General features: G+C 40.4%; 2 protein-coding genes across 4 annotated transcripts in view; both read right to left on the bottom strand.

Moving 5' to 3' along the window:
- The window catches only part of si:dkey-260g12.1 (tumor necrosis factor receptor superfamily member 5), a 33,868-nt gene extending 31,757 nt beyond the window's left edge, over nucleotides 1-2,111 (bottom strand). The window contains exon 1 of one of the 2 annotated variants that reach the window (XM_040030044.1): nucleotides 2,011-2,111. The gene's annotated coding sequence lies outside the window, so the exon portion shown is untranslated. The remainder of the gene's footprint in view (nucleotides 1-2,010) is intronic. The other variant, XM_040030049.1, reaches the window with a different exon arrangement.
- On the bottom strand, nucleotides 575-16,242 carry iffo1b (intermediate filament family orphan 1b). 2 transcript variants are annotated; one of them, XM_040030031.1, is made up of 9 exons: nucleotides 14,821-16,242; nucleotides 11,071-11,131; nucleotides 9,639-9,734; nucleotides 8,675-8,815; nucleotides 8,390-8,574; nucleotides 8,164-8,290; nucleotides 5,751-5,840; nucleotides 4,445-4,575; nucleotides 575-3,871 (listed from the first exon to the last, which is right to left on the bottom strand). In XM_040030031.1, exons 1-9 carry the CDS (start codon nucleotides 15,792-15,794, stop codon nucleotides 3,772-3,774), a joined length of 1,905 nt encoding a protein of 634 aa, XP_039885965.1. In that variant the 5' UTR covers nucleotides 15,795-16,242; the 3' UTR covers nucleotides 575-3,771. The 2 variants fall into 2 exon arrangements, with proteins under 2 accessions (XP_039885965.1, XP_039885964.1); XM_040030030.1 differs by having other exon boundaries at nucleotides 5,751-5,843; nucleotides 14,821-16,240.
- Nucleotides 16,243-16,750: the final 508 nt, after the last annotated feature.

Here is a 16,750-nt window from a genome sequence, read left to right as displayed (position 1 = left end):
AGGAATAAATACCCAGAGTGAACCACTCTAATGTGCTTATTTGACAAAATAGAAGAGCATTTTGTTTAATCCTATCTAAGGAGTCTGGAAACCTTCACAAACATATTTAAGTACATTTATTTTCTTTTACTGTTTAATTTAGCTGTAAGCCAACTGTTGAGTTGATTATATATTAATATGGCAACATTTTCCATGTTAAATATTTGTAGGTTTTAAAGTGTTTTAAGCGCTTTATATTTCCAAATTGAAGTCCTGGAAAAATCCCTGTTTTGCCATGTAAAATGTAAAATTTGAAATAAGGATAATCAAGTATAAAGGATAAAGGTGTTAACAGAGGAACACTTCTTTTAGGTTTTGAGTTTAATGTTAAGATGGATAGGAAGAGTAAAGAGAAAGAGTTTGTCTTTCTCCAAAATTTCATGAAGTGGTTACTTAACGAGATTTGGATGATTCTCTCTTTCATTTTTTTTTTATCTGTAATGCTTCAGGGTCTTTATCTTGGTATAAAGTGCCTTCAGATAACTGTTAGAAAAAAACTGTTGAACTTAATACAGGGAAAAAACTGCACGCCTTGTTGCTCAGTTGCATCTTTTATTCATTCATCCAGCGTCTCTCAACATATTACATACAGCAGCTCTGCAGTGAAGCCTTTTCCAGCCAAAGTTACTTTTTCTTGATGTTTAAAGCTGCAAAGTCACACATTTGGATTTTAGATCAATAGGTCTGACTCTGTGGAATAATTTTCTTTAAAAAATTTGGTAAATAAGTTTTTCTGTTGTGTGAAGACAGAAAACAAAAACTCTTTTGCTCTCATCTGCCATCATTTCCACCGTGGAGTCTTCATTCAGCTCTGTTCTTTAAACACGAGTATATATTCAAAGCTATATTTCTGTTATGCATATAATATCAAAGCCATCATTTCACAAAAGCATTTGCATTTCCGTTCATCTTCCTGAACTGAGATATTTTTACACTGACTTTACTTGGCATACACTCATAAAGAAACAGCGTAACTGGGAAAGAAAACCTAGATGATCATCAGATTCTGAATTTTTCACGTGGTCACCATGAAAACACAAAAGTCATTTTGTTGGCGTTGAACTGCTTGAGACAATATGAGATTTTACAGTTTGATCCTTCTTAATGTTGTGCATCTACCCCGGTAAGAGTCTTCTTAAAAACACTCGCTGGTCAGACAGAAGGCCCATAAACATACACACTGGCACATGAATACATATAAATTCACTCAGTGCGTTAAAGTGTAACGGTACAAAGAGAGACTGTGTTTTATGCCTTTAACAATGCACCCGACGCCTGATCTTTTCAGAATGGCGCTCAGCTGATTACAACTGCAACACATGCATGAGCTAAACTGCACCCTCCTGCTGAAACAAGTTATTTCACCTGGTTCATCTACACAGAAGAAACAACACCATTTAAAACAGTGTCTGATAATAGAGTTGTGATGGAGGGGGCGTCCACCTGACAGCTGTGCGCTGTATGTGTTTTCCTACGAAGGAACATGTGGGTTAAATATGCCAATAGACATAACTAAAGTAAAAATGAGGTATGTGATGCGTTCACCAACGACATTTTTTTTCATAAGGAAAGGAAAACTAAATAGAACAAATCGTCCGTTTTCAGCAGGTCAGCATATTTTGTTTTTCAGGTTAGACTACTGATTGTTTCTTATGGTACCGTTTTGCTTTGCTCTTCTTTTCTATGTGCAAAACGTAGGTTCACTTCTATACATCAAGCACCTTGGTGAAATAGCTTCAGCAGCTATGTTTAGTCTTTTTTTTAAGCAATTTCCTGTTGATTCACAATCTAAATATTATTTTGGCACTCGGTGACTAACTTACATTATTACATGACAGCCTTTTTGTTTTTCCACTATCCTCAAAGTGATTCTGCTCAACCATGCAGCTTTACTCAAAGATACAGCCTTCACTCTAATCTATAATAATAAGCATTACTGCTAAAAAAATAAAGATTATTAACAACACTTACATGACCCTTGAGTGACTCTATCATCCAGTACTTTAGTCGGTCTTTGAAGTGCAACAGACAGAGACTACGGTTACGTTCAAAACTAAAAAACAACCTCCCAACACTGTGGTCATTGCTCCCTCACCTTTCCCGAAAACTACAAAGTTCAAAGCAGACTACGGTGTTTGTGGGATTTCAGATGTGACTCATATGAAATGATTGGAGCTCCAACATCGTCAAGATGATCAATGTGTGAACTCTCTGTGAACAGCAGGGTGGTTTGGTCTGCCTAAGGCTGACACCAAAACGATGGTGATATAGACATGCGACTTACTACCGTGACTATGTTGTATTATTGTTAAAAGTTTCTGCACCTGCACAGGAAATATAAGCTAATTCGGCCGTTTATTTACAGATTTAGGGTAAACGAATGTGTCCAAATGAATCAAGGAACAAATCAGCCTCTGCTGTGTCACAGATGTAGCTCGCAGGTTACGGAGGCCAAAATCTTGATTTCATTGTTTGGATTGTTTGCTTTTGCCATGTTATCCTTGACTAAATTCTGTATAATTGTTCTTTGTCAATGCATATCTTCTCCCACATCATTATAGAAACAGTCTTCTTGCACCAAATCGACCAGCTCAGTGGTCAGACGACTACTACAAATTTTTACGTTTTTTCAAAATATTTAAGAATTTGTCATAAAAATCCTGATGAAAAATCTGCCAGGAGGCCCACAGTTTTTAACTTATAGCCAACATATTACTGCCATTTTTCAAACAATGTGGTCCTCAAAGCGAACACATGTACACTTTCTGAACTGGAGGCATCCGAGTGAGAGGAGTGACATTCAACTTTCCCAATTAACTCCTGTTATATTTGATCAAGGGCTTCAGGAGAAGAATAGAAAGAAACTCTTATATCATCTGGTTTAAGGCTTAGGAACACAAAACACCACAGATCTGAAGAGCAACTTCTCAGGATTTTAGTTATTTTTTCAAATCACTTTGAAATGACTTGAAGTTTTAAGGTTTTTACATACATTTCCCTTGTTATCCAGAAAACACCTCACTTTATTGGAAGGAGGCCTGTTGGTAGTCAAAGACTCAACTCTGTTGCTCCAGTAAAAATGCACATAATGTTTGCGTTTTTCTGATTTTCTTCTGTATCTTTAACTTTTCATTTATTGCCTCAGGTTTGCTTTGCCTGTGATTCTATTATCGTTTATACAAGAGATATGGTGAACAGTTAATGCAGCTGCAAGCCAGTAAAATGCTCTCTCGCGGCTTTTTATTAAACCTACATGTGTGGATAAAGATTCAAATTCAAAAATTCAGTGTTATATTATTTTAAGACTGAAGCTTCATTGTTTCCTGGAAATATTCCTGTAAATGTGACTTTAACTTTTAGAGCTTCAGTGACCATAAAAGCAGATCAGAGAGGAGTTTATGACGCTTACATTATCCTTGTTTTAGCTCGTGTCCGTTTGTGTAGAATGAATAAGTCATGCTATGTCTTCCTGTAACCACACTTACAGTCAGCTGACCCTAGGTCCTTCAACCTACTGAATCATCACAAAATGAAGCACAATGACAGACTTCCTCGCTCAGTCAGTTCCATCTCGCTTTCCAAAGTGTCCAGAAAAAGAAATGACTCGTCAAACAAGGACGTAAACATGGTGTTGCCGTAGTCACGTAGTCAGCACCCATTGTATCGGTGTGGTCATGGATGCACTTGAGATCGTGTGACCACAGCCGCTGTTAACGCTGGAGTGAGCATGTGTCATGTTCTCCCATTGCTCGAGGAAGAAGGTGGAGATACCGACGGCTTGTCGTTTTCTCTCGCTTCACTCTCCTCAGCGGGTGGAGGCACAGCAGACGGACTGAGAGGGGCAGAAAGAGAAATGCATCATTTTTTCCAGTAAAAACTAAACTCGCTCTACCTGTGGGTTCGGTGGTTCGCTATAATTTTCATTAAAGGTTTTGATATAAAGTGCAATATTTTCAGATGGATAAATATTACGGCTTTTAGGTAAATGGAGACAGTTGGCATAGATTTTCAGGTAATAAAGTCCAGCCAGTTAAGCATAAAGCTTATTTATATTTAAAGCTAAATAAACATATAGTAAATAGTGTAGTCATAACTAAGTAATAACCATGTCTATCATGTGTATCAGGTGTATAAACAGGTAACAAATCAAAATAAAGAAAGTTGAAATAATATAATGCATTTTGACAAAAGTGGATTATAATAATAACTTTACTAGATACACATAATTAAAGCTGAATACACCTATACTGTAATGTTTTATAACCCATTTAATAAATGTTTATTTTAAATACAATATAAATTAGATATGCTGTATACACTGAAACTGCTCGAATAGTTTTTTTTTAAAGGAAGCTAAATAGATCAATAAAATCAACATCAAGTGTGTGTTTATGTGCGTGTGTACCTGTCTTCGCTCTGTGTGATGAGTCTCCTGCAGGTCTCCATCTGAACATCCAGGCCTCTCTTCATCGAGCACATCTCCATGTACTCGTGCAGGTGTCGGTTCATGTCGCTCTTAGCTGTGGCCAATTCCAGCTACAGTCAGAAAACTGAGAGTTAGACTAAATCACTCCAAGAATACATACCCATGCAATCAACAGCAATCTAACAGAGTCTCGGTCTCACTTCCTCACCCATGCAGTCAATATCAAAACAAATGTGAAAAAGCGCATGCCTTTGCAAACAGACTCCCGTTAAGTGAACGTTTGCTATTTCTTTTGTTTAACATGAGCACTTGTATAATCGCTCATTCAAAAATCAGTCACTGGTTATTGTGAAAATCTTCAGGCTACAACTGAACTGAAGTTGTAGCCTGCAGTTTAAAGTGAGTTTTCAAACTCAGACCGCAGACATTCTGAATGTGTTCTGGCACCAATTCATGTTTAAATATTTTCACACACTCAACTCCTTAAAGTTACTGATGGTGTTTAGAGCCTTGTGGATAGCTTGTTTGGTTTAGTCGCTGATTTCGGTGCGATAGTCAAAAAGGCAAAGTTTGACGGATGTAGTTTCTGTCAAGTTATAGCTGGAATTTAATAATCAAATGTAAAAAATTGGAAGGATCACAGCTTTATTACATAGTAAGTCACATTTAAGCTGGGTGAATGATGACTAGGGGGTAAAATAAAGACACTTAGGTTAAAAAAAATCTCAGTCTAAACATACTCTGACCAGCGTTTCCTCTCTCACAGTAAACAAACCCATGGCTGGTTTATAAGACAAGGACAGAGCTTAGTTAGTCCTCGACTACAACCTGTTTTCACTGAAGCCCTTCATTTAATTTTTCTTTTCTAGCCTGGAAGTAGGCTTAGTCAATGTCTGAGAAACTATCTGTCAAAGTTTAGAGTTAGACTCTAGACTTTGTTAAACCTGCTTTCTTGAACAACCCCCTGACTATGTGCAGCCAAACTGCTCAGGTTTACATAAACTCATTTAAAATGTATGAAAGATGTAAAGAAAGTCCTTTAAAGTACTTTACAGTTTAGTAAAGATTAAATTCAGCAAGGCAGGCTACTGCCCCTTTAAAACAAAGCATAGTAATAGTATTTCACTTAATGTCATTATTTAGACATCATATTGTCTTGTGAATGCAAGACACAAAAAACAGTGCAGGAGACATAATGCATGCAGCAAAAATGAAAGAACAAACTGCCAGCATGTAGGATGAAGGAAGTTATTTAACATGTAAAAGTACAGAGCAAGCGTCTGACCTCAATTTGGTCAATGGTCTCTTGGTATTCCTTCTCTCGAGATTTGAAAAGACATTCGGTGTCATTAATCACCTTTTCCAGACAGTCCTCCTGCTGAAGACAAACACGGACATGGAAATTTACGTGCGATGAAAGGTAGTTATAATCAGTTTAACGTGTGCATCATCAGACATCACCGCAGACATAGAACCATCAAAGCACAGCTGTTGCAGTGCTCCCATCAGCTCACATTTCACTGACTTATTTCCCACGGGAGAAAGAGCAGGCTTTTCAAAGCGCACACAGCTGGTGAATGAAAACAAATACCTACATGCATTTCTTGGAAACAAACACCATGTACGCTAAATACAGGCTGGATTTGTGCGAGTGTTGTTTTGTTGCCTGAATTGGCCCGGCCACAGCAGAGCACCGAAGGGCAGCAGACTGAGCTTTGAAGGACTCCACTCTGCCTACTGTTCTGGATAAAGTCCACTTATAACCACACAAACAAAAGCTTCTTTGAAATCTGAAGCAATAATATCAAACCATGTGCACTTAGAAATTACAGTGCGCTTCCTCTACTTTATAAAACTCCTTTATGCAGTGACTTAAACAGTGTTTAAGCTGAAATGCTGAAACGGTTTTTTAAAGTAACAATAGATGTCAGATGTCTCTTTATAACTGCATTCATTCAGGATGAACATCTGAGACATGGCTGAGAGAATTTAGTAATTAGCCATGCTCTCTGTTTTTGCGACAATGACAAAAATAGAGAAGCACACATGTGCCAATTAAAGAAACAGTTTATTTTTAAACTAAAGTACCAAAGAAAGAACTTAAACTAGCCATGGGATGTGTAGTCAGTATTGCCAGCAGTGTGAGAGAGTGCGTGAGTGAGGAAACGGCATATGCAATGTTGTCTCGTGCCATGCAACCAACCAAGATATACCCAAAATCTCAGAAGTGTCTCTGGAGAGGAAAGCCACGCTGGCAGCTGAGCTCTGAGGGCGTTTGTAGAGCACACTGGGCCCAGGTGCTGCCAATCGTGCTAATTAGTCGGCACCTGCAGTACACGGGTGCTACACAGGCGGACTGAAATGCAGGTGGGGTGAGTGGGTTGTCTTGTGATGTTATCTGTGTTTCATTTTTTTTTGTTTTCCCTGCACCTTTTGCAGATGCACGACAATTCAGAAACTCAATTTGACTGAAACCTGAAAGGATGATGAGATGCCATCATATGGTAATGAAAATTCTTCCGTCTTTCAGAAAGATCGACATTTACGGTCACGTGAAAAACAAAAAGAAAGAACTGCACAGCCCTGTGAAAAACAAAGTACCTCGTGTGAATGAGCAGACTGGATGACCACATTTAGCACAAATAACCTTAAGTAATTGTTTTCTATATGACATTCTGTCGCTCACGTCCCTTTGGGGGAATTTTAGCCCACTCTTCTTCAAAGTGTTGCTTCAGTTTATTGAGGTTTGAGGGCACTTGTTTATGCACAAGTGTCTAACATCCCAGACTTGAGTCTGGTTGAGGTCTGGACTTTGATTGCGCCACCTTTAGACTTTGATTTTACAGATTTGCTGCTGTACATGTCTTGCTGGATGACCCAGTTTGGGCCAAGCTTCAGCTGTCAGACAGACGGCCGGATTTGACTCTAGAATACGTTGGTATGCAGAGGAGCTTATGGTCGACTCAGTAACTGCAAGGTGCCCAGCTCCTATAGCTGCAAAACAAGTTCATGTCACCCCCCACCCCACTGTTCCAGAAGTCTTGTGGTTTGTTCAGATTCAACTTTGCAAAACCAAGCTGTGCTACAATGGTTAAAGAAAATAGGCTTTCTCCTGGTAACCCTTACAAACAAGCCATACTTGCTGAGTCTTTTTTTTAATGGTACTGTCATGAACTTGAACATTTAATATGCTAAATGTGGCCTGTCGAGTCTGAAAAGTAGTTGCAATCTGTCAGAGCACTGCACAGTCAGCACTTGGGGTGAATTTGCTCTGAGCTTCTGGGAACACTGCGGCAGTGTACTTAGTTTTTCACAGAAATGAATAGAGCCTTGTGAAAAAGTGCTTTCTCTCATGACTGCATGTGTCAGCTTACTAAGTGAGGTCTATAACTGGTGACCACAGATATCTGTCGATTTCAGTAAAACACAGGCTTGTTTATGCTGTGTGAATGTTTTGCAGAAAACAGTGATGGTGGGGTAACTTCTGACAGTCATAATCCCTTGCAATTAGTATTTTTAATATGCCACAAAGATGGCTAAAGGTAAATCTTTCAATTTTTCAGCTTTTTTGAAGCCTCTATATATATGTTCATAAATTAGCTCCTCTCTGGTAGCCACAGCTATATTTCTAACAACTTAGAGCTTTAAATCTTCACAGAGAGTTCTCTCAGTCTTAAACTTGAGTGTCTGCTGCCTACCTCTCCCGGTGGGTGGGTGGGATCTGGAGGCAAAGTGCATCCTGGGAAATCCTCCCAAAGCAGCAGCGTCTCTTCAGTCTCCTCCCACGCTAGACTGTCACAGTCATCCTCAAACTCACATTCACGCCTGAAATTTTTTTTAAAAAAGTATCAATGCACACACACAAATGCACATGGCCTGAAAAGACGACTCAGATTACAGTAATTACATTTTCAGACCACTCACAGCTGGTTTAGCATCCTCTGCATCTCCTCATTGATCTGATTAGCAGCAGATCCACAGTGCTCCTCATCTTTAACCACTGCTCCGTCACTTTCGGAGGTGCTGACGGGCTCGTCACACTCACTCCCATTAAAGGACAGAGGGGTTTGTTTACGGCGGCAGTTTAGCGATGGTTGGTTATTAGGAACCTGCAGAAAAGTTTGGGTTTAGAGGATCAGACTAACAAGTAGACACTTGCTAAAAGCAGATAAAAAAAGAACCAGAGATGATGAGATTAAACAGTTTTACCTGATACATTTGGATGACATCTTCACAGTTCCTCTGCTGGGCCACATCGCACAAGCGAGCAGTGATGTCGATCCTGCGGCAGATGTCCATGTCCACCTTCATCGCTTTCTCCTGGATTTTGCTGTCCAAATCTGACAAATTCTACAGAGAGGATGGAGATAGGAACTGTTCAGCATCACTGGAAAACTATACCAATAAGACTGATTATGACATAATAGTAGCACCATTTTCTTATACAGCACCCTAAAGATAGAAAATAAGACCCCTGAAAACTCAGGGGTCACCAATCCTCAGTCGTTTGGTACCAGACCATGAGAGTTGAGGCTCAGTTGTGAAATTTATGGTTTTCGGGGGGGTTTTATCGTTAACTCGGTTTCCCTGGGTCTTTTCCTGCGTTGTAGTTGTGTGTCTTATTTTGAAAGAAATATTTATGCGTTACCATAACGACCGGAGAGCATTAAGGGGCAGAGAAGAGGATGTTACTCTCAATGTTGTTGGCGCATTTCAGTAGGACGCTGTTAATAAAGTTACAGAATTACAAGGTTGGGCACCGCTGCTGTAACTAAAGCAAGCTGTTTCACACATGGACTTGGAGAATCCTTCCTCGGGAAATCTCCTGATTGGTTTACGTGGAGGTACTGCAGAGTGTGCGGGATGCAGAAACCATGACGACTACTCGCTAGCTATGAATTCACTGGACTATAACCTGCAGTACTCTCACGTCAGCACAAATTGTTGCATTTGGACAGCAGACTTTGCACTATGGAGTTGGCCGGTTAAAGAGTTGGGTTGGATGTTTGCGTTCTCACAGCCACGTTTATCCAGGTGATGTCTAAAAAAAAGTTCAGGGCTTCAGTGTGAAAGCAGCTTATAAGGACAAACTACCAAGTGAATGCAGAGGGACATCTGATTACTGTAAAGAGCTAAAACTGTTTGTGATTATTATATGAATGTATGAGCTTACATTGCTCAGGAGCCCTTTGAAGACAACCAGCTCCGTATTCAGATGCTGGACCCTGCGAACCAGCTCGTCCTGGCAGCCTTCGCTCTCCTGCAGGTCCTGCACACGCAAAAGAAGTCATAATGAACAAATGCACTTAACCACAACTCTCTTTACTGTAGTTTTTGGGTCACATTGTGCAAAAAGATTTTATCTGCAAAGAGCACATTCAAATCCTAAATGCATAATCACTTCTGGGAAGCTCTAAATGAGTCTGACATCATGGTAACCCTCAAAGTCTCTCCGCTGATTTATTCACACGTGCTGCAGTTACAATACTCGAGAAGCATTTTTTTTTTTACCCTTTTGTGGGCTTAAAGTGCGGTGGTATTTCCTGTCAAATTGGGTCAGGTAAAGATTCCTCGCAATGGGGCACATGCTCAAAAACACATATACCGGAAACCACTGGGCTTAGAATGAGACCTTTGCCATGAAGTCAACATTTGGGGGGTAGGAGGCATTCATTTTGGGGGCTTTATCTGTCATCTCAGTGGTATTCATATTCTCGCTCTTAACTGTTACTGCACAAAAAAAGATGAATGTCACGGCTACTCTTCATCACGTGTCTACATGTAGACTAAAAGCAGACTTCAATCAAACACTAATGCTAATCAAGCCAGAACTGTTAGACAGCATACCGAGTATTCATTTAATTTTTCAGCGTTTCACTTTGGCTATATTTAAACTAAATTATGCCATAATGAATGGTTTCATTGTGGGGAAATGTGTTTATAAGGACACAAGTGCAAGAAATACAGTAATTGCAATTTGATGGTTGGCGACAGGCAGATATAAGTACAACTTTCATGTCCTTAAATCCATTTTGGCACTGTTAGCAGTGGATGGTTAAGGGGTTTCAGGAAAAAAGCAAATCAATTAAAAGAGAGTGCACTAGCATTGGATGACTCATTGATAGCAGCTAAAGAAGCTAATAATCATTGCCAGCAAAGAGAAAGAGGTATGTGCTTGGCAAGATCAACAAACAGCTGCAGCACAATCTATATTAAACCAAACTAATCCGCCCTACTTCTCTCACTTTCATGAAACTATTTAACCTTTAACATTATTGTAAAGACGCCAGCGCAGCCTTAGCTAAAGCGTCTCATGCAGCATAGAATTAAAAATTTAAAGCGAACGGATATGTATTAACAAACATTCACACACACACACGTCTATAATTCTGTCACTTCAGAGAACTCACGTCAGTTTTCTGAGGACTGCCTGACAGCAACTATTGCGGGTACTTGCCAAAATCTAACCTCTGCCTTCATAATAACATATAATCATTTATAATATCGAGACTTTCAGTCCCCACAGTGGGACTATATAAACAGATTTATGTTCCCACATCTTGAGAAATACAAGAACAGACAAAAAAAAGGGTACATAATGTTACCTCCTGTAAGTCTGCAATCTTCTGTTGCAGATCCATCCTCATAGTGTATTCCTCTTCCCATCTAGGAGACACAGAGATAAGTTTAAGAAAGACATTAATAATCTTCTAGTTCATGTCTTCTCGGATACAGAGATCAGAGACAAAGAACAAAACATAAATTAGGTCTTCATCAGCTTTGCACCTCTTGACATTTATAAAAGCAGGCAATGCTCCTGTGAATCAATTAATTCAGGTAGTTGAAAGGCTAAAGGGGCTAAAAGTCCATTTAAAATACACCTCTAACTGCAACAATCACATTCTTGATGATTCATTACATCAAGTAATTCAGCAATCAAGGATCAACCAAACAAAACACACTGGAGATGGATAACAAGTTGCTTAGCAGCAGCAATTTACTCTGCTACTCTAAAAGTGGAATTAAATCTGTGCTGTAACACTTTAACAGGCGCTGGTGTAGATAAAAGGCTGAGAAGGCAACCACATGCTGCAGGGTTAAATGCTTCAGCTCTGACCTGAGGCCCTTTGCTCAGTCTTCCCAGTTTCCAGGCAAAATGCCTAAAATAACTAGCATATGTGTGACCAGACATGTAGTAAAAGTAAGTAAAGCTGTATTAGCATCTCCAGTTTGTTTGGAGTCTCCAATTTGTTTCAAACTAAATGTGAAACATGGTCATCGTCTTGGTTTTGGTGTTGATTAATGGCCAGAAAAGTGTTTTTGCAGAGTATTACATTGTTACAGTGAAGCTGACCTTTGACCCTTTGGATTCATCAATTTCACCAATTTAATTACTGTATGAAATATTGTTATTTTATAATAAGTGAATGGGATGGTTGTCCTGATACAGACAACCTGAAAATATTTTCTATCTCCACTGGAATCCGTCCCATAAACAAATTTTTAATTTCTAAATCATCAAAATTTACATTACATCTTTTTTTCTTTTCTTTTTTTTTTAAAGGTGGACATGGTCCAGGAAGGTCAGTAAATTGATCCTCAGCTCTTCCTGTCCATGTCTTGAAGTATCCTTGGGTAAGATACTGAACCCCAAGTTAGTGTGGGTGTAAATATTTGATAAAAATGCTTAGGCACAGATAAAAGTACTGTGTGAATGAGACTTGGAGCGCTCAAATTAAGTAGATAGGCTGTCATTTATCTGCACAAAAAAGCACAACTAGATTTCAGTCTAAGTGTTTGAGTCTCACACTAAAATCAGTTTACTGCAGTTATATTATAGATAATAAAAAAGGTGTTCGACTGAGTGAATCACCGATCCCTCACAGGCCAACTCGCTGATGCATCTCAGACCATTGTGCCCGTGAATCTGATCTTTAACACATTTAAAAGCCTGAGCAGAGACTACTGCGTATGTGATCACAATTTCTGTGATTTCATACCACAAGGGGAATTTCACTCACTGCAGTCTGCAGCCTCTTATAAAAAAGCTGTTTAAAATGCAGAATGCTGCAGTACAAGAATCCCTACAGGGAATACTAAATCTGAAATAAACTGAGTCATGAAACAGGGGTTGTTGTTGTCATAGCAGGTGCTTGTTAGATTGGTAAGGAGAGCGCGCACAGAAAACTGAGAGGCACTTCCTTCTGCAAGCCAAGCCCCCCTCCACCAGTTACATCTTGCAGTGCATGCTGCATTGCAGATACAGTATGGAGTATAGAGAGGACGACGGTGCGCAGTGGAAGGAAGAGAGTGTGAGAAAGGAAGAAAAGGTGCGACTGTGTCGGTTTTAAAAGAGAAAGAAAATATGAGCTAGAGCGTGTGGTTGGCAGAGAGAGGGTTTTTTTTGGCAGTGACAGAAGGAGGGTAACGGGGGGAGAGACAGTTGTCCTTGAAAAAAATAAAAGAACAGTGCAGAGAGCTAGAGGAGGGTAAGTCTGAAAATTAAAATACACCACAAGCTGCTTTAGGTTGCAGTAAAGGTTCTAAAACAGATATAATAAAAATAAGATAACAAGCATTACATTATAAAATGGTATTAATATTTTAAAAGCTATGTAATAGCCTGAATCTGAGAGAATAAGTCTCGCATGAAGAAACATTTTGTGACGTCCTCATTTGTCCTGACTGAAGGGGGCTGCAGAGACCCCTCAAAACAACTCATTAGGGGAGGAAAAGACTGAGAGGGACAAAGTGTGTGAAACCCCTCAATTCACAAATAAAATGTATATATGTCTGGACAGCAGGCTGGGAAATGACGCACACTAGTGTCTCTACAGACAGAGAAAGCAAGCGTCTCATCTGTCTCACACTCTCTGGATTGTTAAAGTCGTCAATGTGCTTCATACACAAAGAGCCCACTATACTGTGCTCAGGATCTCCGCTGTGAAGAATGCATGGCTGCTCAATTGGATATAATCTGAGGGAATTTAATGATGAATGCGCAAAGGACCTTTTGGAGTTAACAAATAATTACAAATAATACACAATCCACCAAAGCTGTTGGAGAAACTTCAAATTTACAACAGGATTTATGCAGTTTTAGATGTTATTGCTAAGCTTTCTGGAGAAAAGACCAATCACATTGTTCCATATTAGCGATTAAGTGATTGGCCACATACACAGACAGCTGTCTTTCTAAAATGGAGATCAAAGCATCCATATTTGAACTGGTGATGTCATCAGATAAAGTCGCATGAGCTCACAGCAGCAACTGTGGATTACACGATCTCATATTCTCAGCAACGGTTAATCCGCTTCTACTCACCCATCTCACTTTCACAGAATAAGAGTTGATGCTTGTTGTTCTGCATCAAAACCCTCAGATATTTAGTTGATTGTTGATAAGCTACAACCAGTAAATGTTCAACATAAAAGATTGGTTCTTACTTGAAATGGGGCTCATAGCCAAATCTCCCATAAATAATTAGTTCACTTAAATGTTGGTAAATGAGGCTGTAAGTAATAAGTCTCGACATAATATCCAAAAATACAATCCTGAATTCTATTTTCACATTTCCTCTCTGAACTTCTCTCTAGATAAAATCATTACTGCCTTTCAGCATAAAACATGATGGCTCTCCATATGAGTGACCACATGTTAATAAAATCCAAATAATATACTAACCTGCTAATATTTTCTTGCAGAACATAATGTGACAAAAAAAAACAAAGATGGGGCCATTTTTTTTCTTTAGAAAATGGTGTCATCGCACAGTTTGTCCAGCTCAGACTCCACAGTTTAAAAACACTCAGATAAATGTCTGCAGCACTTGTGTAAGGACATCTACAACAACACATTCTTGGAAAGATAATAAACAATGAGACATTATCTTCTCTTTTAACATAAAAGAATGGGTGTTTATGTGTATTATTTAAATAATATTTGCTAATATGTAACTCTAAAAGCTGATACTGATGTTGGCATCTGACCCATAAAATGTGTACAAACTGAGCTAAATGTTTGGCTGCACAGAGGACGACCACTAAGCTTTGACCTTGATTCTACTTCATGTTTGTCCCCTGAGGTGTTAATATTTTTTAGTGTATTTGTAGCAGCAGCACCTGCCTCTGTGGTTAGTCATGTGATGAATGCAGTTCCAGGCTTGAAGTGATCGATGTAGAGTTTTTGTGCTGACTCTGTGGTGTAGCAGGAGACAGCTGGTCTGCAGCTGTTCTGCTCACTTCTCCAAAGTAGAGCATTACATACACTCAATAAAGCTACAGAGCAATCACAAGATTTATTTATTTTTTAAATGGCCCTGAAGGAACTGCAATAAAAGGTTTGGTCCATTTACCTGCGTTTATACTCATCTCTCTCCCTCTTCACTTTAGCCAGGACATTGTACAGGGCTCTTATCTCGGGGGTGATGGTGTCAATCTGGACACCAACTCCATCCGGGTGCACCCAGGATACTCCTGGGCTGGTCAGACGCTCAGCACCGGGGCCGAACTTGCGGGTGTGGTTGTAAGACCAGATTGTGCCCGGAAGGAACCGTGGAGGAGGGTTGGTGGAGGCTCCCGGACCTGTGCTGTTGTTAGTTCCCGTTTTAGAGCCAGATCCCGGGGAGTCCACACGGGGGGAGGATAGGCTGATGGTGATGGCTGGGTTGCAAGCGGCATTTGTTTGTGTTGCACTCGAGTTTTCAGAGGCTGCAGGTGGCAGGGCTGGCGCGAGAGGCGTTGTGAACAGTGTCGTAGGCCTCCTGGCCGAGTTGTTGGTGTTGTGGAAGGGCAGGGAGCCGGGCCTAAGCTGTATCGTTCCGACAAATCCCGTCTGCACGCTTACCTCCTGGGTGTGCGCTTGGTTCTCACAGCATCCACCTTTGCAGCCCTTGTTGGCGTCCAGCGCCTGCTGGAGCTGCTTCTCCAGAATCTTATTTCTGCGCTCTAATTCGTGCACTTTAGCCAAAAAGCATCTGAAGCGCAGGTTGAGAGTTTTGAGGACGCTGATGTTGGAGCCCAGGTCGTTTCTGAGAGCCATCGCAGCAGGGGGATGCGGCACAGGGCGGTGCTGATAGTGGCTGCTGTGATGGAGATAAGGTGAAGACTGCGAGGGTGCGGTGAAGTCAGGCCCCGAGCCGGGCTGCTCACCCAGCAGAAGGGAAGCCGGGTCCGGTGCACCGAAAACAGCGTCGGGAAGGAGACCTGAGGGAGAGTCCGGGTGTCCGGGCGCCTGGTTCTGCTGCGGATGCTGTTGGAGATGCGCGTTGGCCCCCAACAAAGGATTCATGCTATGGTATGGAAAACTGAATCGCTGCAGATCTGGCATGAACACGGACAGGAACTGGCTTGCTACAACAGAATATTGTTATAATATAGATAATAAGAAGTCTGACATCCAGGAACGGCGTGTGCGTAAAACGCCTATGGCCCCGTTCACTTGGTTATATAACTGTTTATAAATAAGAATCTTATCCTTAAAGCCCAAAGGTCTTAACGTCGGCAGATGGATCAGTGCTCTCTGACGATCCACAGAAAAAAAAAACAGCCTAAATCAGGACAGATGGATTTGGAAGAAGACTACAGAACACCGGACGTGCGCCTCAGCGTGATGCTTTGCAAAATAAATGTAAAATAAATGAAGAAAAAGCCGCAGAGCATGAGTGAATAAGAAAGAAATCCAGCGTCTCCGCGTTACTGAAGTTCTGGCAACAAGCTGTGACCGCAGGCAGGAGAGAGCGCTGCGGGATTGGAAGATCCGTCTGCCGTAAATACGCGAATAGAGGAGCCTTAATTAACTGTTTGCTTTCTTCTTCACATTTGAAATCATTAGCCACAGCTCCAAACAAAAAACATTAGAGGATTTAGTGAAACTGGACTGAACCGTGACGTCAGACCTGGAAATCACGCTTTCACTGTTTTGCGGTCATTTAAATTTAAGTTAGAATTAGTCCAGTTTTTTATTTATTTATTTTTTTAGAGTAATTCAGCATGTTTGTTTATTCTTATTAAATCTGATGGAGAGTTAAACAAGAAGACTGCTATCCAATTCGCCAGTTACATGCCTAAAATTACTGGTGTTTATGTTACCTTATCACACTATAGTAGCAAAAAATAAATAAAAACACCTCCTCTGTGTAACCCACTATCTTTCAATGTGACCATAAAGCTAAATCACCTGAGTGGAGCACTGTGTGGGGTTAATAAGTCCCATTACCTCAGGCATCCCTGAGGGGAGGATGGCCCTTTAGGACAGATGGGAGGTGCAAAGGAGACAAAAGACAC

This window comes from Simochromis diagramma, unplaced genomic scaffold, assembly GCF_900408965.1.
Source record: "Simochromis diagramma unplaced genomic scaffold, fSimDia1.1 OVJJ01000361.1, whole genome shotgun sequence".
Taxonomy (NCBI): Eukaryota; Metazoa; Chordata; class Actinopteri; order Cichliformes; family Cichlidae; genus Simochromis; species Simochromis diagramma.
This window is presented reverse-complemented; position numbering and strand designations above follow the sequence as displayed.

Excerpts from the sequence above, each read along its gene's own strand:
- iffo1b (XM_040030030.1), bottom strand. The coding sequence starts at position 15,794 with ATGCCAGATCTGCAGCGATTCAGTTTTCCATACCATAGCATGAATCCT. Across the intron at positions 9,735-11,070 it reads AGATTGCAGACTTACAGGAG|GACCTGCAGGAGAGCGAAGG; the intron begins GTAACATTATGT and ends TTGCGTGTGCAG. Across the intron at positions 8,291-8,389 it reads CAGAGGATGCTAAACCAGCT|GCGTGAATGTGAGTTTGAGG; the intron begins GTGAGTGGTCTG and ends AAAAAATTTCAG.